At 36.7% G+C, this 25,899-nt stretch overlaps 1 protein-coding gene across 1 annotated transcript in view; it reads right to left on the bottom strand.

Moving 5' to 3' along the window:
- USH2A (usherin) overlaps positions 1–25,899 on the bottom strand; it is a 791,707-nt gene that overhangs the window by 693,029 nt on the left and 72,779 nt on the right. The window contains exons 4-7 of the mRNA XM_065876328.1: positions 6,414–6,477; positions 2,897–3,191; positions 1,747–1,931; positions 1,055–1,276 (exon numbers count right to left, since the gene is read on the bottom strand). Coding sequence (XP_065732400.1) covers positions 1,055–1,276; positions 1,747–1,931; positions 2,897–3,191; positions 6,414–6,477 — 766 coding nt within the window. The remainder of the gene's footprint in view (positions 1–1,054; positions 1,277–1,746; positions 1,932–2,896; positions 3,192–6,413; positions 6,478–25,899) is intronic.

Genomic DNA, 25,899 nt, shown 5'->3' with positions numbered 1-25,899 from the left:
TATATATATGTACATCTCCACTATGTGAATCCAACAAGGGAGACAAATGTGTTAACACAAAAATTAGTTTCTCTTTAATCATGTATACATTCATAACAGTTTTAAATTAACTTAAGTACGGGAAGGATCGTCATTAATATCCAAACCACATTGACCATGAAGGTAATTTTCAAGCCCATCTTGGGTTGTTTACACCTATATTAACCATGTGACAAACCTGCCAAGAAAAGGCATTTACTGAAACTACTGAAAACACAGTTAAGACTATACAGTTCAGAATAAACTGGAAAATAAAGTTAACAAATTCCAATTTTTTCCCCAAAATTAGAGGGTGAAAATTTAATAGTATTATTTTTTCATTGTGCTATGACTTAAAAAATAACACTTACATGTTGATATTCTGATCTGTTTTGAAAGACGTTCTTTATTCACAAGATATATCATTCTTCCAGCACAAACCAATTTTAAATATTGTCTATATATGCACAATTTCCATACTAGGGAGTATGCTGCCTCCTAGTTCTCCAGCTATTCATTTGTTTAAATTTGTTCTCAATTAGATCAGGTATCTATAAATTACTTAGAGTATATGAGATCTTTCCTTTAAAGGAAAACAGATATTCCTCATAAAACTGTGAATTGTGGACTCAGGGAGACCAAGCCCAACACTTATAAACTAGCTGGTACTATAGTTGTAACTCTAAATCTAGCTCCTGCTCTTTGATTTCAAGAATACTTGAAAATTATATTCCAGAACAAACCAAGCAAAATATTTGGTAAATATTTTCTCAGTTGGATTCATAGTATAACTTCTAAACCAAACAGCTTTTGAAAATTGATTTTTTAATAATGTGATATTATGTACAGCAAAGACTCGCATACAAATCTCCCCGCAAAATCTTAAGAGTATGAAACCAATTCAGTACATGAAGATTAGAATCTGGCTTGCTCTGAAATTTTAGTTAATGTATTTTAAAATAAGTATGACAAAAGTCTAATTAGAAACAATATTCATAATGAAAAGCACACTCGAAACCTTGGTAATGAACACTACCTTCCAGTGATGGTGATTTCATTGACCCCGTAGTATCTGTGTCTGGGGCTGACAGAAGCCTCAGTTGTATGGTACTGTCCATGGAAATGAAGTCGTACTTGTGTGGCCTTTACAAACTCTTGAAGAGATGGGGTATTATAGAAATTATTGTATCCAGGACGATGATTTGGTCCAGGTGTTAGGATGCTAAAGGTGACATTAGCACGGGAATATGGAGTAAAACTGTTGATGAAATTTGAAATCATAAGATATTCATATTTTTGACAAAACAAAAATCACAACACAATATTAATAATAGCTTAAATTCTTCATGCTGGGAGAACAAACATATTCCATATATTTCATATACAAACAATATAAGAGCATTACAGAAAAATATAGTAAAACATTTCCTTGAGGACATAATAAAAATCCTATTAATATAGGATAACTTGGTAGACAATCTGAAAATCAATTTTAAAGCACAAGTGAGACTGTAAGCAAGAGATACTCTAACGTTTTACAAGAATTTTAAACATTGTTTAAAACTCAATTTAGGGAGGAGTCCTAGAAAAATCTGCCTTAAAAAAGTTGGTGGTAGAAGGAAGTCTCTACCAACCTGGTTAGCTTATATGTAGGTTACTACTGCTCATTAGTCTCTTAAAATTAACTCCTAAATACATTCAAAGACAATCATTTAAAAATATTCATACTTGGGAAGCTGAAGACAGTTGACAGAATCAGAATTTTCCAATTCTCCATTGTTTTTCATTCCGAAAGTGCTGCAATTTCTAGCAAAATACTGCCAATCCTCCCAGTCTAGGCTGTTGTCTTTCTTCCTTTGAATCCTTACTGCTGTTGGTTGTGGACTAGAGAACTGAATGATGATGTAAAACACCTGAAAATGGATGTTAATTATTGTCACTGAAGTTTTAAGTTTGACCCATCAGTATAAATCATGGAATTGTTAGATTCAAATATAATAACTTACTTCCTTATAATGATAATTACCAAATATTTATTAGATATCCAGAAATTTCATAGCCATATAGTAAAGGCCACACATTCTATAATTGCAGATATGTCCCTCTTCTCAAGAATTTTATAAATTAAGGTGGAATTATTAAGTTTGTTATAAAGATGAAAAAGGAACATTACTTATATGAAATAATTGTTATATATTTCTTCTTAAGTAGTAATTTACAATAAGGACCTCAGTTTTTATTAATTTGTGCTACTTAATATTGAAAAGATGTTTCAATATTTCATATAATTTTGACACAAATCTCTAATTTTTCTCTAAAATATTAGGTCCTACATACCTTCTTTGAAATATTTTTATTTCATACATTATAATACACTACTTTAGTAAGGTAATGGTCAGTTGCCTAATTCAGTTTTCACTTTATAGTTGAATTGTGTCCCCAAATAGATGTGTTCAAGTACTAACTCTTGGTACTTGTGAATGTGACCTTATTTGAAAATAGGATCTTTGCAGATGTAATTAAGTTAAGGGTCTCAAGGGGAGATAATCCTGGGTGTAGGATGGTCCTCATGAGAGAAGAAAGAGAAAGAACTGACATACACCCAGAAACAAGGAAGAGGGCCATGAAAAAAGGAAGTAGAGGTTGGAGTTATGCTGCCATGAACCAAGTAATGCCAGGAGCCACCAGAACCTGGGAAAGGCAAAGAAGGATTCTTCCCCAGGGTCTTTAGAAGGAGCATGGCCCTGTCAACACCTTGATTTCACACTACTGATATTCAGAATTATAAGAAATTTCTGTTGTGTAAAGCCATTCAATCTGTGGTCATTTGTTGAAGCCACCGCGGGAAACTAACACACATCCCACTGTTTCAAATTACCTGATACTGTCCATTTTCCAAATCTATTGAAATAGTCACTCCTTGATTAAGTTGGGTCATGTCTGTAAACACATGGGAAAGCCACGAAGTACCGATATTGTTATCATTGACAAAAGAAAGAGGATGGGCTTCAGGATTCAGCCGTAACACCCTATTATTGGTTGTGTCTTCTGCATCATTAGGAACACAGTACCGCTGTTCCAAACGAGGAACCCGAGGGTGGCTGCCAGGGCAACGGCAATGTGACTGGGTATGCAATCTGGGCAGATCTCCAGAGAAAACTTCCTGAATCTCTCTGTGGGAGTCAAGAGGCAGACGGTAAGGACCAATAGCTCAACAGTGACAGATCTTCTAAGAGGTGTTACCAATGTCTATCGCTATTTTGTTTTGATTTGCAGCCATTTAGCTTTAATCATTTTCTAAACAGAACATAAAAACAGAGTCATTCCTGGCCAAATAAACATACTCATACATCAGTACATTTTATAAAGTATAGTTGGTTACAATGTCGTGTTAATTTCTGCTGTACAGCAAAGTGATTCAGTTATACATGTACATACATTCTTTTTTATATTCTTTTCCATTATGGTTTATCACAGGATATTGAATATAGTTCCCTGTGCTATACAGCAGGACCTTGTTGTTTATCCATTCTAAATATACCAGTTTGCATCTGCTAACCCCAAACTCCCACTCCATCCCTCCCCCACCCCGCTTGGCAACCACAAGTCTATTCTCTGTGTAAAAACAGTACTTTCTTAAGTGTTAACTTTGTACATCAAGAAGCATGAACAAGTCCTTGACTGATTATCAAGATATTTATTAAGATATAGTATTTTACTGGGCCTATTTGTAATAAAAAGAAAGGCAACATTAACTTAGGTTGTTAAGCCGACTTACCACTGACAGCGAACAATAATGTACTGAAAATAATGAGAGTTATAGATAGGGTCTCTCATTTATCCATGGGAAAGAAGTAAGAAAATAAGTATCACTTTATCTGCTGCTGTTTTAGGCAAAGGGACCGAGGCCAAGACCATTTGTCAATGGTTTCCTGTGAGTCATCAGTACAGATTCTGGCACCCTAAGATGCTTCAGTGGCTTCAGATCATATCGCCACTGCCAACAGTCAAAGAAGAACGCCAGTTTCAGGCAGATATATTTAATTTTTCCATTAAGGGCAATATACTGATCTAGAGCAGAATCCATCATTCTATTTATAGGCATTCTTCCACATAGCACCCTTCCAGACATTTCAGATAGGCCAACACCAGCAACCCAGGTCTAAGTAGAGAGACTAGACTTCTCTCCAACCCCACCGAAGGCAATGGAGGAGGTAGGAAGCTTTTTCATTCACTAAATTGCATAAAGGCACGCCTTCTTCTTTAAATCTCATTCATAGTTTTCAATTGATATCACATGTTGCATGGGGCCAAAAGTGACCATCCAGTAAGACCTTTATCTCAGGGAAATCTTTATTTGCAATGCTGCTCATCAGAATTTTAGACAAAGGTGATCTAAAAGATGGTGAGGCTAGTGGCAGTAAATCTCCCCAAGACTGTGTTTCAGTGGTACAGCATCCTACATTTAGGCATGTCTAGATCATATAGACAAATAAAAAAATGTGTATATTGCTAATGGACATACCACTGACCACTGCAGCACCACAAGAGCAATGCTTTTCAACTTTATAAGAGCTAGTCCTGTCATTTGGAAATTCACCATTCTAATCTACATTTCCCTTAAAGAAATAGGAATAAACAGTCTTCTTTTTGAAGTGAATAAGAGCAACTCATCCGTACAACAATTTACTATTATGTCATCAAATCATAACTTGGGAAACAAACTTCAGAGGATGTCTCAGGCAGAATTTCACTTGAACCTTCTGAACAGAATGGAAGCCTACATGTCTTGAAAAATGCCTAAGAAAGAAAGATTTCCCACCTATTCTCAAGATGAGGAAATACTTCATTAAATATAGTCCAAGTCTACGTAATTATTTGTTCACTGGAAATATATAACAATACTTCAAATTACTCACTCTTTTTGTCTCCAAGCCTAATAGCCCAGTCTCTTGAGATCTTTCCATATATCAAAATAATTAATCATTTCCATTGTTCTACATTCTCTAGCACTTACAAATTCAGCAAAGCAATTTTAAAAGGCAGATATAGAAGTTTCTTTTTTTAATTTGAATTTTATTTATTTTTATACAGCAGGTTCTTATTAGTTATCTATTTTATACATATTAGTGTATATATGTCAATCTCAATATCCCAGTTCATCCCACCACCACCACCCTTCCACCCCGCTTTCCCCCCTTGGTGTCCATATGTTTGTACTCTACATCTGTGTCTCTATTTCTGCCTTGCAAACTGGTTCATCTGTACCATTTTTCTAGATTCCAAATATATGCATTAATATATGATATTTGTTTTTCTCTTTCTGACCTACTTCACTCTGTATGAAACTTAAAAGCTTTTGCACAGCAAAGGAAACTATAAACAAGATGAAAAGAAAACCTGCAGAATGGAAGAAAATATTTGCAGATGAATCAATGGACAAAGGATTAATCTCCAAAATATATAAACAGCCCATGCAGCTCAATATTAAAAGAAACAAACAACCCAATCCAAAAATGGGCAGAAGACCTAAATAGACATTTCTCCAAAGAAGACATACAGATGGCCAGGAAGCACATGAAAAGCTGCTCAACATCACTAATTATTAGAGAAATGCAAATCAAAACTACAATGAGGTATCACCTCACACCAGTTAGAATGGGCATTATCAGAAAATCTACAAACAACAAATGCTGGAGAGGGTGTGGAGAAAAGGGAACACTCTAGCACTGCTGGTAGGAATGTAAATTGATACAGCCACTATGGAGAACAGTATGGAGGTTCCTTAAAAAACTAAAAATAGAATTACCATACGACCCAGCCATCCCACTACTGGGCATATACCCAGAGAAAACCATAATTCAAAAAGACACATGCACCCCAATGTTCACTGCAGCACTATTTACAATAGCCAGGTCATGGAAGCAACCTAAATGCCCATCAGCAGATGAATAGATACAGATGTGGTACATATATACAATGGAATATTATTCAGCCATAAAAAGGTCATTTGTAGAGATGTGGATGGACCTAGAGATTATCATACAGAGTGAAGTATAGCAGTTTCTTAAGTATCAGAAACAACTTCATACAGAACATTTAAACAAATGTATCCCAAATTCTATAATACAACTTGTTCAAAAGTCTAGTTTTCTTAGAAGAAATCCTTTGTACAGAATTTGATCAATTTTATATTATGAGGAGTTACCCAATAGAGTAGCACTAGTGAATAACAACCATAGACTAAGCCACAGCAAACACTGTAAACATCAATTAAATGATGTTTCCCAAATACTGTAAAGATGGAAAATGCTGTAATCTTCATGATACTCTTACTTAAATGAATTTATCATTTACCTTTACACTTCAGGTATAAAGTTTTACGATCTGCTTACCTGTTTGTAAGCGCCACTTGGTATAATCGAAAATCTTGCATTCTTCCAACAAATTGCTCTAAACCTGCAAAATACATATATGTATATAATATGAGAAGTCTACCAAGCAATGGTTGACAAATGTTCAAGTGAAATTCTTTTAAAGCTATGAAACTTTTTTATTACATTAGTTTCAGGTGTACAGCACTATAATTCACCATCTGTATACAGTACAAAGTGGTCACAACCACAGGTCTAATTACCATCCATCACCATATGAGTTGACACACTTCATCAGTTTCACCCACTCCTAACCACCTTCCACTCTGGTAACCACTAAACTGTTCTCTGCATTGATGGGTTTGTTTTTATTTGTGCATTTGTTTTGGTTTCTTTAGATTCCACATATGAGTGAAATTATACAGTATTTGTCTTTCTCCTTCTGACTTATTTCACTTAGCATAATACCTTCAAGGCTCATCCTTGTTGCCACAAGGATGGATTTCATTCTTTTTTATGGCTGAGTAGTATTCCATTATATATATACATGCATATATATATATATATTGTGTGTATATATATATATATATATATATATATAGGCATCTCTTGACTATGTAGACTAATAAAAAGAATGTCACACACACACCACACATCTTATTTATCCATTCATCAATTGATGGAAACAGGTACACAGGTAGTTTCCACATCTTGGTTATCGTAAATAATGTTACAGAGAACATAGGGGCACACACATCTTTTCAAATTAATGTTTTCATTATCTTCAAATAATACTTAGAAGTGGAATAGCTGGGTCATATGGTAGTTCTAATCTTAATTTTTTGAGGAATTTCCATACTGATTTCCATAGTGGTTGCACCAATTTACAATCTCACCAACTCAGAAAAAGGTTCCCTTTTCTCCACCTCCTCTCCACAGTTGTTATTTCTTATCATTTTGATAACAGCCATTCTAACATGTATGAGGTGATATCTCATTACAGTTTTGTTTTGCATTTCCCTAATAATTAGTGATGTTGAACATCATTTCATGTGTGCCTGTTCGCCATCTGTATGTCTTTGGGAAAATGTCTATTCATATCCACTACCTACTTTTTAATTGGGTTGTTCATTCTTTTGTTGTTGTATGAGTTCTTTATATATTTTGGATATTAACCCGTTATCAGATATATCATTTGCAAATATCTTCTCCCATTCAGTAGGCTGCCTTTTCGTTTTGATGATGGTTTCCTTCACTGTGCATAAGCTTTTTAATTTGATGTAGCCCAATTTGTTTATTTTTGCTTTTGTTTCCCTTGACTTTGGAGTCAGATCCACAAAAACATTGCTAAATCGGATGTCAGCAAGGTTACTGCTTATGTTTTTTCTAGGAATATTATGGTGTCTTTAATCCATTTTGAGTTAATTTTGTGTATGGCATAAGATAGTCATCTAGTTTCATCATTTTACATGTCCAATTCTCCCAACTGGAAAGAGACTATCCTTTCTCTTGTATGTTCTTTCTCCTTTGTTGGAGATTAATTGTCCACATACATGTGGATTTATTCTTGTGCTCTCAGTTCTGTCCCACTGATCTGTGTATTTGTTTTTGTGCCAACACCATACAGTTTTGATTAATAGAGCTTTGTAGTAGAGTTTGAAATCACGGAGAATGGTACTTCCAGCTTTGTTCTCCTTTCTGAAGATTATTTTGGCAATTCAGGATCTCTGCGGTTTCCTACAACTTTTAGAATTATTTGGCCTAGTTCTATAAAATATGCCCTTGGCGTTTTGAAAGGAATTTCATTGAACTTATAGGTTGTTTTGGATAATATGGACATTTTAGGATTATCAGTTCTTCCAATCTATGAATAAGAAATATCTTTCCATTTATTTGTGTCTTCATTTTCATTCAGCAGTGTCCTATAGTTTTTAGTGTACAGGTCTTTCACCTCCTTGGTTAAATTTATTCCTGTTAAAAAAATTGTTGTTTGTTTATTTATGGCTGCATTAGGTCTTCATTGCTGTGCATGGGCTTTCTCTAATTGTGGTGAGCGGGGGCTACTCTTCATTGTGGTGCATAGGCTTTTCATTGCAGTGGCTTCTCTTGTTGCAGAGCACAGGCTCCAGGTGTGCGGGCTTCAGTAGTTGTGGTACATGGGCTCAGTAGTTGTGGCGCACAGGCCCAGTTGCTCCGCACCATGTGGGATCTTCCTGGACCAGGGATCGAACCCATGTCCCCTGCATTGGCAGGTGGATTCTTATCCACTGCACCAAGAAGGAAGACCCTATTCCTTTTTTCAATGCAACTGTAAATATGATTGTTTTCTTAATTTCTCTTTCTCATGGTTCATTATTTGTGCATAGAAATGCAACAGATTTTTGTATATTGATTTTATATCTTGCAACTTACCTTACTTATTAGTTCTAACAGGTTTTGGGGGGAGTCTTTAGGGTTTTCTATATATGTCATTTGCAATAGGAACAGTTTTCCTTCTTTCTTTCTGATTTGGATTCCTTTTGTTTCTTATTTCTTGCTAATTGCTGTGGACAGGAATTCCAATACAATGTTGAATAGAAGTAGTGAGAGGGCATCCCTGTCTTATTCCTGATCTTACAGGAAAAGCCTTCATATTTTTCACCATTGTTAGCTGTGGGTTTGTCATACATGGCCTTTATTATGCCGAGCTACACCCCCAGTGTACCCACTTTGCTGAGAGTTTTTGTCATAAATTAATGTTGAATTTTGTCAAATGCTTTTTCTACATTTATTGAGATGATCATATGGCTTTTATCCTTCATTTTGCTGATGTGATTTATCACCTCAATTGATTTGTGGATATTGAACCATCCTTACATCCTTGGAATAAATCCCACTTGATCATGGTGTATGATCCTTTTAATGTCTTGTTGGATTCAGTTTGCTAATATTTTGTTCAGGATTTTTGCCTCCATGTTCATCAAAGAAGCATTTGAGAAGACTAGGTATTAAATCTTCTTTGAATGCTTTGTAGAATTCACCAGTGAAGTCATTTGGTCCTGGGCTTTTTTGCTGACCTTTTTTTACTGTTTCAATCTCCTAACTAGTAATTGGTCTATAGTTTAGAAAACTTTTATGTTTATATCACAGTCCTTTCAAATTCTTACAGACCAATATATATTTTGCTAATTACAAGTGAATAACAATAATAATCATAGTTATCTTGATATACATTATAGGACTTAAGTCAGTTAATATTTTGGCCAGCCTATTTACTGACCCAACTTATGATCTCTATCCAGAATATCTTCCCCAAATCAAATTTCTCTGTAGTTTATAAACCTATAAATCTATCATCTCATCAGCCCTAAATGTGATTGTCATCTGTTTTGCATCCTGATTTTCAGAGCATTCACGTTACCAAGAACAAGACTCCCCACTTTTCCATTCCACCTGTTCTATCCCCAAGCTCCAGGGCATCAGCTTGTGTCTTCTCCAAACTAAGATTAATGCCTCATCTACAAAATCTCCAGTAAGTGAGGATAAATTGAAAACCTCCTATTCATGAATTCTGAGTTATTCACATGTATCAGTGGCATCCTAGCTCAGTCTCAAAATTCCATCACCTCATGAGAATTTTTCTAAGACAAGTCAGGTTCAGAGCCCAATCTGCTTTGAATTAGGTGACCTTTCAAGGTGTGTATATATCAACTTTAAAACACACATTATTTTATTAATTCACCAAATATTTATTTAGGATGTACTAACAGATAAGCCCAGGGAGAGTAGGCATAGAAAAATGCAAGAAAGTTAAGGTATTTTTTGTTTTTAATAATGAGAAAAACAATGAAAATGGTAAAATTCTAGCTAGAGTTTAAATCATGGGGACACAACAATGATATGTTCTAAAGTACAATGCTAATTCAGTAACTTGTGTTTTTTAAATTAAACCTGGAGCAATGGCCAATCACCAAATGACTATTTCCTTAAATGTGTTTTTTTAACAATTCTATTTTTTAATTTTATCTTAATAATAGAGTTTTAAGGGATGTCTGATCTATCTTTGCTGCAGTTTTTTGGTGGTGCTTCGGAGGAACCTGGGGCAGAGTGAGGTTATGGCAGATGAATAAAAGATGTAGAGTAGAATTAGCACACCAAATAGTCTGAGACGCTGATCTCAGAAGCAGCAGATGTGAGCAAAGAAAGATGGGACTCAGGGGCATAAAAAGAGTAAGTGTCTATGTGTGAGTTTGTGTGAGTGTGTATTTTATCTTTCTTATGATTATATTAAAGGCTGTAGTTAAGAAAATAACAATATTTCATATATGAATATTTCTTCATGAATCTAAAGGTTTCCAATTGATACATTCTAAGAAAAAGTATATCCGTAGGCCCCCTCTCCACTTCTCTGCCTCTGTTTTCCACACACCTCACAACCCAAAGCCCAAAGAAAACAATGCTCAATGAAGCCTAATGCTCTGACATTCCTGTTAGGAAAGTTCCTCTACCCTTTGTCGAGAAATAGGCAATTGAGGCAAGTGCAAACTAATTATTACTTAAAGCAGTGTTATGAAGAAATAACAACAATAAACCAAAAAAACCCACTCTATTAAAATGTCATAGAAATCTTTAGATTTCCAATACAAATTGCTTTAAAATTTATAATTAGTGAAAAGAAAACATTATGCACAGTTCATTTGACAAACTGGCCATCCAGGAAATTTGGTAAATTGCCCTGGATCAAAGAGCTGAAGCTAAGCAAGGTAGGAAATGATATAATGAAGGATACACCTTTCTTGGACATAGAGGAAAGACAGGAAGAACAGGTGTGAATACATTTAAGTCACTGTGGTTTTGTTTGAAGAGTAGGGAAGACGAACAGGAAAATCACTCCTCATGGTATGAATTTTCTTTCTGAGGAAGAGGTAATGTCTGCCTGGAATGAAGGAAGTTGGATCTGTCCCCTATTTATTTCTTCACCTTCACCTACCCCACTCACACCCAACCCTTCTCCTCCAGCATCCTTCATATGCCATATGGTGCAGGTCTACAGACTACCTGTAGTACTCCACAAGGACCAAGGTGTCTCAGCCCTGAGGTTTTGCACATGATTTCGCCTCTACTTCAACGTTTCTGCTCTATCCCAGCCCTTAATCAGCTTTGAAATATTTCCTTTGGGAAACTTTCTGTGGCCCAGCAGGATCCTATATGTTCCTGTGGCACTCTGCACTTCTGATTCTGTTCTACAAATGCCTATTTACTTCTCTACCATGCTTATGAAATGTAAAAGTCTTCCCTAGAAAGACACACAAAGTAATAATTGGTCTTATCTGCTGTTCTATCCCGAGCTCATAGCCAAGTTTCCTGGCAAAGGGTAAAACTGTTCAAAAATTATTTACTAATGAAGGAGGGAAACAAGGAGGAATAGCGGTATTTATACCTGTAATAAAGATGTATAATGAACGCTATACAAAATGAGTGAGAAGGTTGACCAGGGAAAAATACACGGATCCTCAAGAAGTATTTTGAGGGTCATCTGAAATCAGAGACTGTAACTTTACAATGGCACGAATCTGAAAGCTAAGTGATTTCCCCAAACATGCTGACAACTCAAGAGAAATATCAAACGATTAGAGGTAGCCAGGGTTGAGGGTTTTCAGGTACAGTATATCACACAAGGAGAACAAGAAGGTAAGATTCCAGTAATATAGAAGAAATAATGCACCACAGTACTTAAGAGAACAGGAAAGTGAAACAGGGTGAGAGGTAATAGACCAGAAAAAAGAGAGGAGTCAAGGTAGTGGGCCTCGGATTAAGTAAAAGAAGAGTGCAGTAGAAGTGAGGCAGCAGGCTATTTGAAACAACCATAGTATTCACTTCAGTGCTGCCTGGGGACACAATAGAGATAAACACTGGTGCTGCTTTTGGCAGCACTGACTAATGAAGCAACAGGAAGTTTCCCATCAGACTCGAAGCAATGCTATGCCATCAAGAAACACCCCCCAAATAAAAAAATTATGGTTATGGGTTGAATGGTGCCCTTCCCAAATTACATGCTGAAGTCTTATCCCCCAGTACCTATGAACATGACCTTCTTTGGAAACAGGGTCTTTGCAGATATCATTAAGGTGATGTCATTAGGGTGGGCCCTAATCTGACTAATGTCCTTATAAGAAGAGGAAAATACTAATAAAAACACATTCACACAGGGAGAAGGCCATGTGACAACAAAGGCAGGGATTAGAGTGACAGAGCTAAAGAACATGGAATACCAAGGACTGGCAGCCACCACCAGAAGTTAATTAAAGACAAAGAAGGATGCGCCCCTTGAGGTTTCAGAGAGAACATGGCCCTGTTAACACCTTGATTTTGGACTTACAGCCTCTAGAACTGTAAGACAATAAATTTCTATTGTTATAAGCCACCCAATTTGTGGTATTTTGTTATGGAGGCCCAGGAAACCAGTTTGGTCATCATTTCCTATGGTTGTTAACATAATGAGTTATCAAAGACAAAAAAATAGTGGCAACATGTATTCCACATTACCTAATTTATGTTCGTAGCATATAAAAAAGTCTAAAATGTTATATATACAACCTCTAGGGAATATTTTAATTCAAAGTACCCAGAAAATACAGATCACAATGAATAAGGGATAATGACTTCTGGTTTTGAAAGCCCTAATATAACTGAAGGCAAAACTGTTGAACACTGTGATTTTGTCAAAGCCTGAATCACGTTGTTGTTTTTTTTAATTAATTTTATTGGCGTATCGTTGCTTTACAATGTTGTGTTAGTTTCTGCTGTTCAGCAAAATGAATCATCCATATGTATACATATATCCCCTCTTTTTTGGATTTCCTTCCCATTTAGGTAACCACAGAGCACTGAGTAGAGTTCCCTGTGCTATACAGTAGGTTCTCATGAGTTATCTAATTTATACTTAGTATCAAGAGTGTATATATGTCAATCCCAATCTCCCAATTCCTCCCACTCCCTCCTTACACCCTTGGTATCCATACATTTGTTCTCTACGTCTGTGTCTCTTATTTCTGCTTTGCAAATATGATCATCTATACAATTTTTCTAGATTCCACATATATGTGTTAACATACAATATTTTTCTCTTTCTGACTTACTTCACTCTGTATGAAAGTCTCTAGATCCATCCATGTCTTGACAAATGACCCAATTTCATTCCTTTTTATGGCTGAGAAATATTCCATTGTATACATGTACCACATCTTTTTTTTTTTTAACATCTTTATTGGAGTATAATTGTTTTACAATGGTATGTTAGTTTCTCCTTTATAACAAAAAGTGAATCAGGTATACATATATATATAAACCCCATGTCTCCTACCTCTTGCGACTCCCTCCCACCTTCCCTATCCCACCCCTCTAGGTGGTCACAAAGCACTGAGCTGATCTCCATGTGCTATGGAGCTGCTTCCCACTAGCTATCTATTTTACATTTGGCAGTATATATAAGTCCATGCCACTCTCTCACTTCATCCCAGCTTACCCTTCCACCTCCCCATGTCCTCAAGTCCATTCTCTACATCTGTGTCTTTATTCCTATGCTGCCCCTAGATTCTTCAGAACCATTTTTTGTTTTTTTGTTTTTTTTTTTTTAGATTCCATATATATGTGTTAGCATATGGTATTTGTTTTTCTCTTTCTGACTTACTTCACTCTGTATGACAGACTCTAGGTCCATCCACCTCACTACAAATAACTCAATTTCATTGCTTTTTGTGGCTGAATAATATTCCACTGTATATATGTGCCAATGTGCCACATCTTCTTCATCCATTCATTGGTTGATGGACACTTAGGTTGCTTCCATGTCCTGGCTATTGTAGATAGTGCCGCAATGAACATTGTGGTATATGACTCTTCTTGAATTATGGTGTTCTCAGGGTATATGCCCAGTAGTGGAATTGCTGGGTCGTATGGTAGTTTTTTAAGGAAACTCCATACTGTTCTCCACAGTGGCTGTATCAATTTACATTCCCACCACCAGTGCAAGAGAGTGTCCTTTTCTCCACACCCTCTCCAACATTTATTGTTTGTAGATATTTTGATGATGGCCATTCTGACTGGCGTGAGGTGATACCTCGTTGTAGTTTTGATTTGCATTTCTCTAATGGTTAGCAATGTTGAGCATTCTTTCATGTGTTTGTTGGCTATCTGTACCTTGTTTGGAGAAAAGTCTATTTAGGTCTTCTGCCCATTTTTGGATTGGGTTGTTTGTTTTTTTGATATTGAGCTGCTTGAGCCGCTTGTAAATTTTAGAGATTAATCATTTGTCAGTTGCTTCATTTGCACATATTTTCTTCCATTCTGAGGGTTGTCTTTTCTTCTTGTTTATGTTTTCCTTTGCTGTTCAAAAGCTTTTAAGTTTCATTAGGTTCCATTTGTTTATTTTTGTTTTTATTTCCATTTCTCTAGGAGGTGGGTCAAAAAGGATCTTGCTGTGATTTATGTCATAGAGTGTTCTGCCTATGCTTTCCTCTAAGAGTTTGATAGTGTCTGGCCTTACATTTAGGTTTTTAATCCATTTTGAGTTTATTTTTGTGTATGGTGTTAGGGAGTGTTCTAATTTCATTCTTTTACATGTAGCTGTCCAGTTTTCCCAACACCACTTATTGAAGAGGTCTTTTTTCCATGGTATATTCTTGCCTCCTTTATCAAAAATAAGGTGACCATATGTGCATGGGTTTATCTCTGGGCTTTCTATCTTGTTCCATTGATCTATCTTTCTGTTTTTGTGCCAGTACCATACTGTCTTGATTACTCTAGCTTTGTAGTACAGTCTGCAGTCAGGGAGCCTGATTCTTCCAACTCCGTTTTTCTTTCTCCAGATTGCTTTGGCTATTCAGAGTCTTTTGTGTTTCCATACTAACTGTGAAATTTTTTGTTCTAGTTCTGTGGAAAATGCCATTGGTAGTTTGATAGGGATTGCATTGAATCTTTAGATTGCTTTGGGTAGTTTAGTCATTTTCCCAATGTTGATTCTTCCAATCCAAGAACATGGTATATCTCTCCATCTGTTTGTGTCATCTTTAATTTCTTTCATCGGTGTCTTATAGTTTTCTGCACACAGGTCTTTTGTCTCCTTAGGGAGGCTTAATCCTAGGTATTTGAGTCTTTTTGTTGCAATGGTAAATGGGAGTGTTTCCTTAATTTCTTTCTGATTTTTCATCATTAGTGTATAGGAATGCAAGAGATTCCTGTGCATTAATTTTGTATCCTGCTACTTTACCAAATTCATTGATTAGCTCTAGTAGTTTTCTGGTAGAGTCTTTAGAATTCTCTATGTATAGTATCATGTCATCTGCCAACAGTGACAGCTTTACTTCTTCTTTTCCAATTTGGATTCCTTTTATTTATTTTTCTTCTCTGATTGCTGTGGCTAAAACTTCCAAAATTATGCTGAGTAATAGTGGTTAGAGTGGGCAGGCTTGCCTTGTTCCTGATCTTAGTGGAAAGGCTTTCAGTTGTTCACCACTGAGAATGATGTTGGCTGTGGGTTTGTCATATATGGCCTTTTTATGTTGAGGTAAGTTCCCTCTATGTCTACTTTCTGGAGGGTTTTTATCATAAATGGGTGTTGAATTTTGTCAAAAGCTTTTTCTGCATCTATTGAGATGATCATATGGTTTTTCTCCTTCAATTTGTTAATATGGTGTATCACATTGATTGATTTGCATATATTGAAGAATCCTTGCAATTCTGGGATAAACACCACTTGATCATGGTGTATGATCGTTTTAATGTGTTGTTGGATTCTGTTTGCTAGTATTTTGTTGAGGATTTTTGCATCTATGTTCAGCAGTGATATTGGTCTGTAGTTTTCTTTCTTTGTGACATCTTTGTCTGGTTTTGGTATCAGGGTGATCGTGATCTCATAGAATGAGTTTGGGAGTGTTCCTCCCTCTGCAATTTTTTGGAAGAGTTTGACAAAGATAGGTCTTAGCTCTTCTCTAAATGTTTGATAGAATTCACCTGTGAAGCCACCTGGTCCTGGCCTTTTGTTTGTTGGATGATTTTTAATCACAGTCTCAATTTCAGTGCTTGTGATTGGTCTGTTTATATTTTCTATTTCTTCCTGGTTCAGTCTCAGAAGGTTGTGCTTTTCTAAGAATTTGTCCATTTCTTCCAGGCTGTCCACTTTATTGGCATATAGTTGCTTGTAGTAATCTCTCACGATCCTTTGTATTTCTGCAGTGTCATATGTTACTTCTCCTTTTTCATTTCTAATTCTATTGATTTGAGTCTTCTCCCTTTTTTTCTTGATGAGTCTGGCTAATGGTTTATGAATTTTATCTTCTCAAAGAACCAGCTTTTAGTTTTATTGATCTTTGCTATCGTTTCCTTCATTTCTTTTTCATTTATTTCTGATCTGATCTTTATGATTTCTTTCCTTCTGCAAACTTTGGGTTTTATTTTGTTCTTCTTTCACTAATTGCTTTAGGTGTAAAGTAAGGTGGTTTATTTGAGGTGGTTTTTGTTTCCTGAGGTAGGCTTGTACTGCTATAAACTTCCCTTTTAGAACAGCTTTTGCTGCATTCTGTAGATTTTGGGTCATCGTGTTTTCATTGTCATTTGTTTCTAAGCATTTTTTGACTTCCTCTTTGATTTCTTCAGTGATCTCTTGGTTATTAAGTAATGTATTGTTTAGCCTCCATTATTTGTATTTTTTACAGATTTTTTCCTGTAATTGATATCTAGTCTCATAGCATACCACATCTTCTTTATCCATTCTTCTGTTGATGGACATTTAGGTTGCTTCCATGTCCTAGCTATTGTAAGTAGTGTTGCAATGAACACTGGGGTGCATGTGTCTTTTTGAATTGTGGTGTTCTCTGGGTATATGCCCAGTAATGGGATTGCTGGGTCATTTGGTAATTCTACTTTTAGTTTTCTAAGGAACCTCCATACTGTTCTCCAAAGTGGCTGTGTCAATTTACACTCCCATCAACAGTGCATGAAGGTTCCCTTTTCTCCACACCCTCTCCAGCATTTATTGTTTGAAGATTTTTTGATGATGGCCATTCTGACTGGTGTGAGGTTATACCACATAGTAGTTTTGATTTTCCAATCTATGACAAAGGAGGCAAGAATATACAATGGAGAAAAGACAGCCTGTTCAGTAAGTGGTGCTGGGAAAACTGGACAGCTACGTGTAAAAGAATGAAATTAGAACCCTCCCTAATGCCATACACAAAAATAAACCCAAAATGGATTAAAGACCTAAATGTAAGTCCATACACTACAAAACTCTTAGAGGAAAACATAGGCACAACACTCTTTGACATAAATCACCTCAAAATCTTTTTTTTTTTTTTTTTTTTTTTTGCGTTACACGGGCCTCTCACTGTTGTGGCCTCTCCCGTTGCAGAGCGCAGGCTCAGCGGCCATGGCTCACAGGCCCAGCCGCTCCGCAGCATGTGGGATCCTCCCGGACCGGGGCACGAACCCGCGTCCCCTGCATCGGCAGGCGGACTCTCAACCACTGCGCCACCAGGGAAGCCCTCAAAATCTTTTTTGACCTACCTCCTAGAGTAATGAGAATAAAAACAAAAATAAACAAATGGGACCTAATTAAACTTAAAAGCTTTTGTACAGGATAGGTAACCATAAACAGATGAAAAGAGAACCCTCAGAATGGGAGAAAATATTTACAAATGAAGCAACTGACAAAGAATTAATCTCCAAAATATACAAACAGTTCATGCAGCTCAATATCAAAAAAATAAACAACCCAATCAAAAAATGGGCAGAAGATCTAAATAGACATTTCTCTAAAGAAGACATACACATGGCCAACAAACACATGAAAAAATGCTCAACCTCACTAATTCTCAGAGAAATGCAAATCAAAACAGAATCATGGCTTTAAATTATCAGGTTGGATTAATTCTTTTATGCATTCATTGACTCAACAAATGTTTACTGGGAACCGTTTACATGCCAGGAACTTTCATGGGTTTCAGGAATACATCAGTTAACAAAACAGGCACAAAAGAAACTCAAACAAACTAACAAACAAACAAAAGAAACCTGCTTTTATGGAGCTTGCATTCAGGCAACTAGATTAATATCACAAGTAATTTATGTAGTATATTGAAACAAGTTAAATGCTATGAAAAATGGGAAAATATAAGAGCAGCTTGGAGAGCATGGCTGGACTTTAATTTGGATAGTATGTTAAAGAGAGGTCTCATTGAGAACACGGTATGACAGTGGAAAGGGAGCAATCATATATATAAATCGGGGCAAAATATTCCAGACAGCAGTCACTGAGTGCACAGACCTAAGGCAGTATGCTTGGCATATGAGAAGAACTGCAAGAAGCCAGCATCCTGGGGCAGAATAAGAGAAGTGAGGCTATTGGAAGATTAGGTCAGACAAGTAACTGGCTGCCAGGGGTAGGGCAGTGGGGGGTGGGGGTGGGAATTGGGTTCAAATTGTGAAAAGCCCTGTAGCCTATTGTAAGGACTTCAGTTTTTATTGTATATGAAAGAGGAAGTCACTGGAGAGTTCAGAGTAGAGAGTGACATGAACTCTAGTTTATTCCAAAGTGTTAAAAGTAGAATATAGGGGGCTTCCCTGGTGGCGCAGTGGTTAAGAATCCGCCTGCCAATGCAGGGAACACCAGTTTGAGCCCTGGTCCAGGAAGATCCCACATGCCACAGAGCAAATCAGCCTGTGCGCCACAACTACCGAGTCTGCTCTCTAGAGCCCGTGAGCCACAACTACTGAAGCCCATGTACCTAGAGCCTGTGCTCTGTAACAAGAGAAGCCACTGCAATGAGAAGCCCGCGCACCGCAACGAAGAGTAGCCCCCACTCGCAGCAAATAGAGAAAAGCCCTCGCGCAGCAATGAAGACCCAACACAGCCAAAAAAAAAAAAAAAATCAGAAGCCCTGAGAAAATTATATATATATATAAAAAGTAGAATATAGGATGACAAGAGTAGAAGCAGTGAGACCAGTAAGGCTATTACAGTCATCTAAGAGAAAGACAATGGTAGTCAGAAGAGGGTATAGAAGTGGAGGTGTACATCTCAATACTGATAAATTTGAATTCTCTTCCTATATTTTAGTAATAGTTAAAGGGAAGCTTTGCTGCAGAGGGATTATGAAATCTATTTTACCACCTATAAAATAAAAGGCCTAGGCTTTATGACCTTTAAAAACCATTTTAGTTTTAAATTTTGGAATCTGAACATAAAACAATCACATCTTCTACCACAGAATTCATATTTGAAGAGAATTTTTAAAGGTAAAAAAGTTCTCTAAAGACCTAGAGTTAATGTGAATCATCCACTCCAAACAGGAGAATTATGATTTGACTTTGGGGGAGAATATCATAAAATATTTCAAGGACATAGTCTTAAGAGTGAATTTGACTCATTTTTTTTGCTAGTTGCCAACTTTTTGGCAACAGATATTCAGTGGAATAAACGTTTCATAAAGAGATTCTTCTTTGAAAAATATTCATATGGTAAAGACAGGTCTAAATTATATAAATTGATCAAGTAAATAGGTATGACTCATACCAGAAAGCCCTCACAGTTGTCTATTTAGAAAATATGTAATCGGGCTTCCCTGGTGGCGCAGTGGTTGAGAGTCCGCCTGCCGATGCAGGGGACACGGGTTCGTGCCCCGGTCTGGGAGGATCCCACATGCCGCGGAGCGGCTGGGCCCGTGAGCCATGGCCGCTGGGCCTGCGCGTCCGGAGCCTGTCCTCCGCAACGGGAGAGGCCACAACAGTGAGAGGCCCGCGTAACGCATAAAAAAAAAAAAAAAAAAAAAAAGAAAATATGTAATCACTGGTAAGAAGCAGTACAGCCACATTATGATTGGTGGCACAGCAAAATTAGTTAAATAGGAAAACTCTGAGTAAATAACCTAATATATAAATCAAGATAAAAACAGTTTTGCTCTAAGGCTAATTTTTTAAAGCGTCACAACAATTGGAAAGGAAGAAAAGAATTTGCCGCTCTTCATGGGTAATATAATTGTCTCCTAGGAAATCCCAGTGAATTTACACAAAAGCTACTAGAAGTAATAAAGAAATTTAGCAATTTTATGAGATACAACTTGAATGTATAAAAATCAATTCAATTTCTATACACTAGTGATGAAACACTGGAAATGAAACTTTTTAAAGTAACATTTATATTAGCCCCAAAACATGAAATACTAGTTATAAATCTAATAAAGCATGGCAATGTCTGTTGATAAAAGTGCAAGATAATGATGAAATAAATTACAGGATGTCATCAGGAATGGCAGAGTAAGAACAACTGAAAATTCTGCCATAAAAGCAATGATAACACTAGCAAAGAATGTCAAATCCAGTTTTCTAAAATGATGGAAATTGACCAAAGATTTGCAACAATCCAGGGAGTGTTTTTCCCCCCATGGGTGAATAATAGTAAGAATATCATGTTTTGTGGCATTTTAACTTTCTCTATTCCCATCCTCCTCTATCTCTCAGCAGTTAACCTTGAAATTGGATATTCTACAATCACAGTGAAAAACAGCAGCCTAGCATCCACTGGAGGAATGAGAATGGGACTGGAGCTCTTTCAAAGCCCCAACCTCAGAAAACTGTCATTACTTAATCTGTCTAGCGGTACTCTAAAATTCCCACAAGTATGGCTTATACTGACTCAGAGTTTGCCCAGTGGAAATGGTCATTTCTTTAGGATGTTTGTTGAAAATAACCAGTGGCAACCGCTTAACACTACAGTTGCCTAAGGCAGCAATAACAGCTGGGGAAAACAACAAACAAACAAAAAAAGGTAAAAGGAAAGCTGAGAAATGACATGTCCATAAGCAGCTTTGCAAAGCTCCAACATATTCCCAGAAATCTAGAAGGCCATGATCATGCAAAGGGATGTGTGTACACACAGGGACATGTGCATTCCCAAGAGACATCTGAGAAGAACCTAAACTCTCACCTCCTTTTGACCTTGTGGTTCTGCTCAAGCAGCAAATGGTGACTAAAGAAGAGTGCTCATCTGTCTGACTGAATGTTAAAGGTATGCTGCAACACACTAACAGAGCCCTCAAAAAAGGCTAAAAAAAGTTATTGGCTCTAGGAATTTATGAAATTCTCTGTTCCATTATTAGCTCAGCACTAAGCTAACTGGACAGAGATTTTAATGACCACATATGACAAAAAAATATATTTTATGTAACTTGCTTAGGAAAGTCACTAAGCAAACGAACAGCAGCAAAAAAAATCCTGAGGAGAAAAAGACTCTGATTTCTATATTTGCTACACTATATTATTTAAAATGTCCAGTTTTCAACAAAAAAATTATGACACATGCAAAGAAACAAGAAAGCATGGCTGATACACAGTTGGGGGGAAGTGGCCATAGAAACTGGGCCAATTAAAATCCCATACATTAAACTTACTAGATAAATACTTCAAATCAACTATTTAAATATGTTCAAAAAACTAAGGGAAACCATATCTAGAGAACTAAAGGAAAGTATGAGAATGATGCCTCAGCAAATAGAGAAGATGAGTAAAGAGACAGAAGTTATAAAACGAAGAATTCACTAAAGGAGCTCAAAAACAGGTACAAATGGGTAGAAAAAAGAATCTTAAAAGTCAACTGAGATTATCTAGTCTGAAGAATAGAAAGAAAAAAATACAAAGAACTAAACAGAACCTCATGGACCTGTGGGATCCCCATCAAGTGTACAAACATAAGCCTAATAGTGATCCCAGAGAAGAGGTAAAGAAAGGAGCAGGAAGAATATTTAAAGGAAATAATCACTAAACCTCCTCAAATTTGATGAAAACCATAATCTACACATCCAAGAAACTCAATGAACTTCAAGAAGGATAAATTCAGAGATCTGTACCTAGGTATATCATAATCAAACTGCTTAAATAAAAAGAGAAAATTATGAAAGCAGTGAGAGAGAAATTATCCATCTCATACAATGAATCTTCAGTAAGATTAACAACAGATTTCTCATGAGAAACCATGGCGGATAGAAGGTAGGGAGATGACATATTTAAAGCACCGAAAGAAAAAATGACTGTCAACAAAAATTCTCTTTCCTGTAAAACTATTCTTTAAAAATGCAGGACAAATTAAGACATTCCAAGGTAAACAAAAACTGAGAGAATTTATGACTTATAGACCTAATTTACAAGAAGTACTAAAGGAAGTCTTTAGGCTGAAAGAACAGTAGACAATAGTTCTAATGCCCGTAGAGAAATAAAGAGCACTTTTAAAAGTAACTACATAGTGGCTTCCCTGGTGGTGCAGTGGTTGAGAGTCCGCCTGCCAATGCAGGGGACACGAGTTCAAGCCCTGGTCCAGGGAGATCCCACATGCCGCGGAGCGGCTGGGCCCGTGAGTCATGGCTGCAGAGCCTGCGCGTCTGGAGCCTGTGCTCCACAATGGGAAAGGCCACAACAGTGAGAGGCCTGTGTACCGCAAAAATAAATAAATAAATAAAGTAACTACACAATAAATATAAAAGATAATATAAATATTTCATTTATGATTCTTTTTATCCTGATTAAAAAGAGAATTGAATTAGAAATGAGAAAGGAGAAGTAACAACTGACACTGCAGAAATAAAAAAAATCATGAGAGATTACTACAAGCAACTCTATGCCAATAAAATGGACAATCTGGAAGAAATGGACAAATTCTTAGAAATGCACAACCTGCCAAGACTGAATCAGAAGAAATAGAAAATATGAACAGACCAATCACAAGCACTGAAATTGAAACTGTGATTAAAAATCTTCCAACAAACAAAAGCCCAGGACCAGATGGCTTCACAGGTGAATTCTATCAAACATTTAGAGAAGAGCTAACACCTATCCTTCTCGAACTCTTCCAAAATATAGCAGAGGGAGGAACACTCCCAAATTCCTTCTACGAGGCCACCATCACCTTGTTACCAAAACCAGACAAGGATGTCACAAAGAAAGAAAACTACAGGCCAATATCACTGATGAACATAGATGCAAAAATCCTCAACAAAATACTAGCAAACAGAATCCAACAGCACATTAAAAGGATCATACACCATGATCAAGTGGGGTTTATTCCAGGAATGCAAGGATTCTTCAATATACGCAAATCTATCAATGTGATAAACCATATTAACAAATTGAAGGAGAAAAACCATATGATCATCTCAATAGATGCAGAGAAAGCTTTTGACAAAATTCAACACCCATTTATGATAAAAACCCTGCAGAAAGTAGGCATAGAGGGAACTTTCCTCAACATAATAAAGGCCATATATGACAAGCCCACAGCAAACATCATCCTCAATGGTGAAAACCTGAAAGCATTTCCACTAAGATCAGGAACAAGACAAGGTTGCCCACTCTCACCACTCTTATTCAACATAGTTTTGGAAGTTTTAGCCACAGCAATCAGAGAAGAAAAGGAAATAAAAGGAATCCAAATTGGAAAAGAAGAAGTAAAGCTGTCACTGTTTGCAGATGACATGATACTATACATAGAGAATCCTAAAGATGCTACCAGAAAACTACTAGAGCTAATCAATGAATTTGGTAAAGTAGCAAGATACAAAATTAATCCACAGAAATCTCTGGCATTCCTATATACTAATGATGAAAAATCTGAAAGTGAAATTAAGAAAACACTCCCATTTACCATTGCAACAAAAAGAATAAAATATCTAGGAATAAACCTACCTAAGGAGACGAAAGACCTGTATGCAGAAAATTAGAAGACACTGATGAAAGAAATTAAAGACGATACAAATAGATGGAGAGATATACCATGTTCTTGGATGGGAAGAATCAACATTGTGAAAATGACTCTACTACCCAAAGCAATCTACAGATTCAATGCAATCCCTATCAAACTACCACTGGCATTTTCCACAGAACTAGAACAAAAAATTTCACAATTTGTATGGAAACACAAAAGACCCCGAATAGCCAAAGCAATCTTGAGAACGAAAAAAGGAGCTGGAGGAATCAGGCTCCCTGACTTCAGACTATACTACAAAGCTAGAGTAATCAAGACAGTATGGTACTGGCACAAAAACAGAAATACAGATCAATGGAACAGGATAGAAAGCCCAGAGATAAACCCACGCACATATGGACACCTTATCTTTGATAAAGGTGGCAGCAATGTACAGTGGAGAAAGGACAACCTCTTCAGTAAATGGTGCTGGGAAAACTGGACAGGTACATGTAAAAGTATGAGATTAGATCACTCCCTAACACCATACACAAAAATAAGCTCAAAATGGATTAAAGACCTAAATGTAAGGCCAGAAACTATCAAACTCTTAGAGGAAAACATAGGCAGAACACTCTATGACATAAATCACAGCAAGATCCTTTCTGACCCACCTCCTAGAGTAAGGGAAATAAAAACAAAAATAAACAAATGGGACCTAATGAAACTTCAAAGCTTTTGCACAGCAAAGGAAACTGTAATCAAGACCAAAAGACAACCCCCAGAATGGGAGAAAAGATTTGCAAATGAAGCAACTGACAAAGGATTAATCTCCAAAATTTACAAGCAGCTCATGCAGCTCAATAACAAAAAAACAAACAAGCCAATCCAAAAATGGGCAGAAGACCTAAATAGACATTTCTCCAAAGAAGATATACAGAATGCCAACAAACACATGAAAGAATGCTCAACATCATTAATCATTAGAGAAATGCAAATCAAAACTACAATGAGATATCATCTCACACCAGTCAGAATGGCCATCATCAAAAAATCTAGAAACAATAAATGCTGGAGAGGGTGTGGAGGAAAGGGAACACTCTTGCACTGCTGGTGGGAATGTGAATTGGTTCAGTCACTATGGAGAACAGTATGGAGGTTCCTTAAAAAACTACAAATAGAATTACCATATGATCCAGCAATCCCACTACTGGGCATATACCCTGAGAAAACCAAAATTCAAAAAGAGTCATGTACCAAAATGTTCATTGCAGCTCTATTTACAATAGCCCGGAGATGGAAACAACCTAAGCGCCCATCATCGGATGAATGGATAAAGAAGATGTGGCACATATACACAATGGAATATTACTCAGCCTTAAAAAGAAATGAAATTGAGCTATTTGTAATGAGATGGATAGACCTAGAGTCTGTCATACAGAGTGAAGTAAGTCAGAAAGAAAAAGACAAATACCGTATGCTAACACATATATATGGAATTTAAGGGATAAAAATGTCATGAAGAACCTAGGGGTAAGACAGGAATAAAGACGCAGACCTACTGGAGAACGGACTTGAGGATATGGGGAGGGGGAAGGGTGAGCTTTGACAGGGAGAGAGAGAGTCATGGACATATACACACTAACAAACGTAGTAAGGTAGATAGCTAGGGGGAAGCAGCCACAAGGCACAGGGATATTAGCTCGGTGCTTTGTGACAGCCTGGAGGGGTGGGATAGGGAGAGTGGGAGGGAGGGACACGCAAGAGGGAAGACATATGGGAACATATGTATATGTATAACTG

Source organism: Phocoena phocoena, chromosome 1 (assembly GCF_963924675.1).
Source record: "Phocoena phocoena chromosome 1, mPhoPho1.1, whole genome shotgun sequence".
Taxonomy (NCBI): domain Eukaryota; kingdom Metazoa; phylum Chordata; class Mammalia; order Artiodactyla; family Phocoenidae; genus Phocoena; species Phocoena phocoena.
Note: the sequence above shows the minus strand (reverse complement) of the source record. Positions and strands in the feature narration are given on the sequence as shown.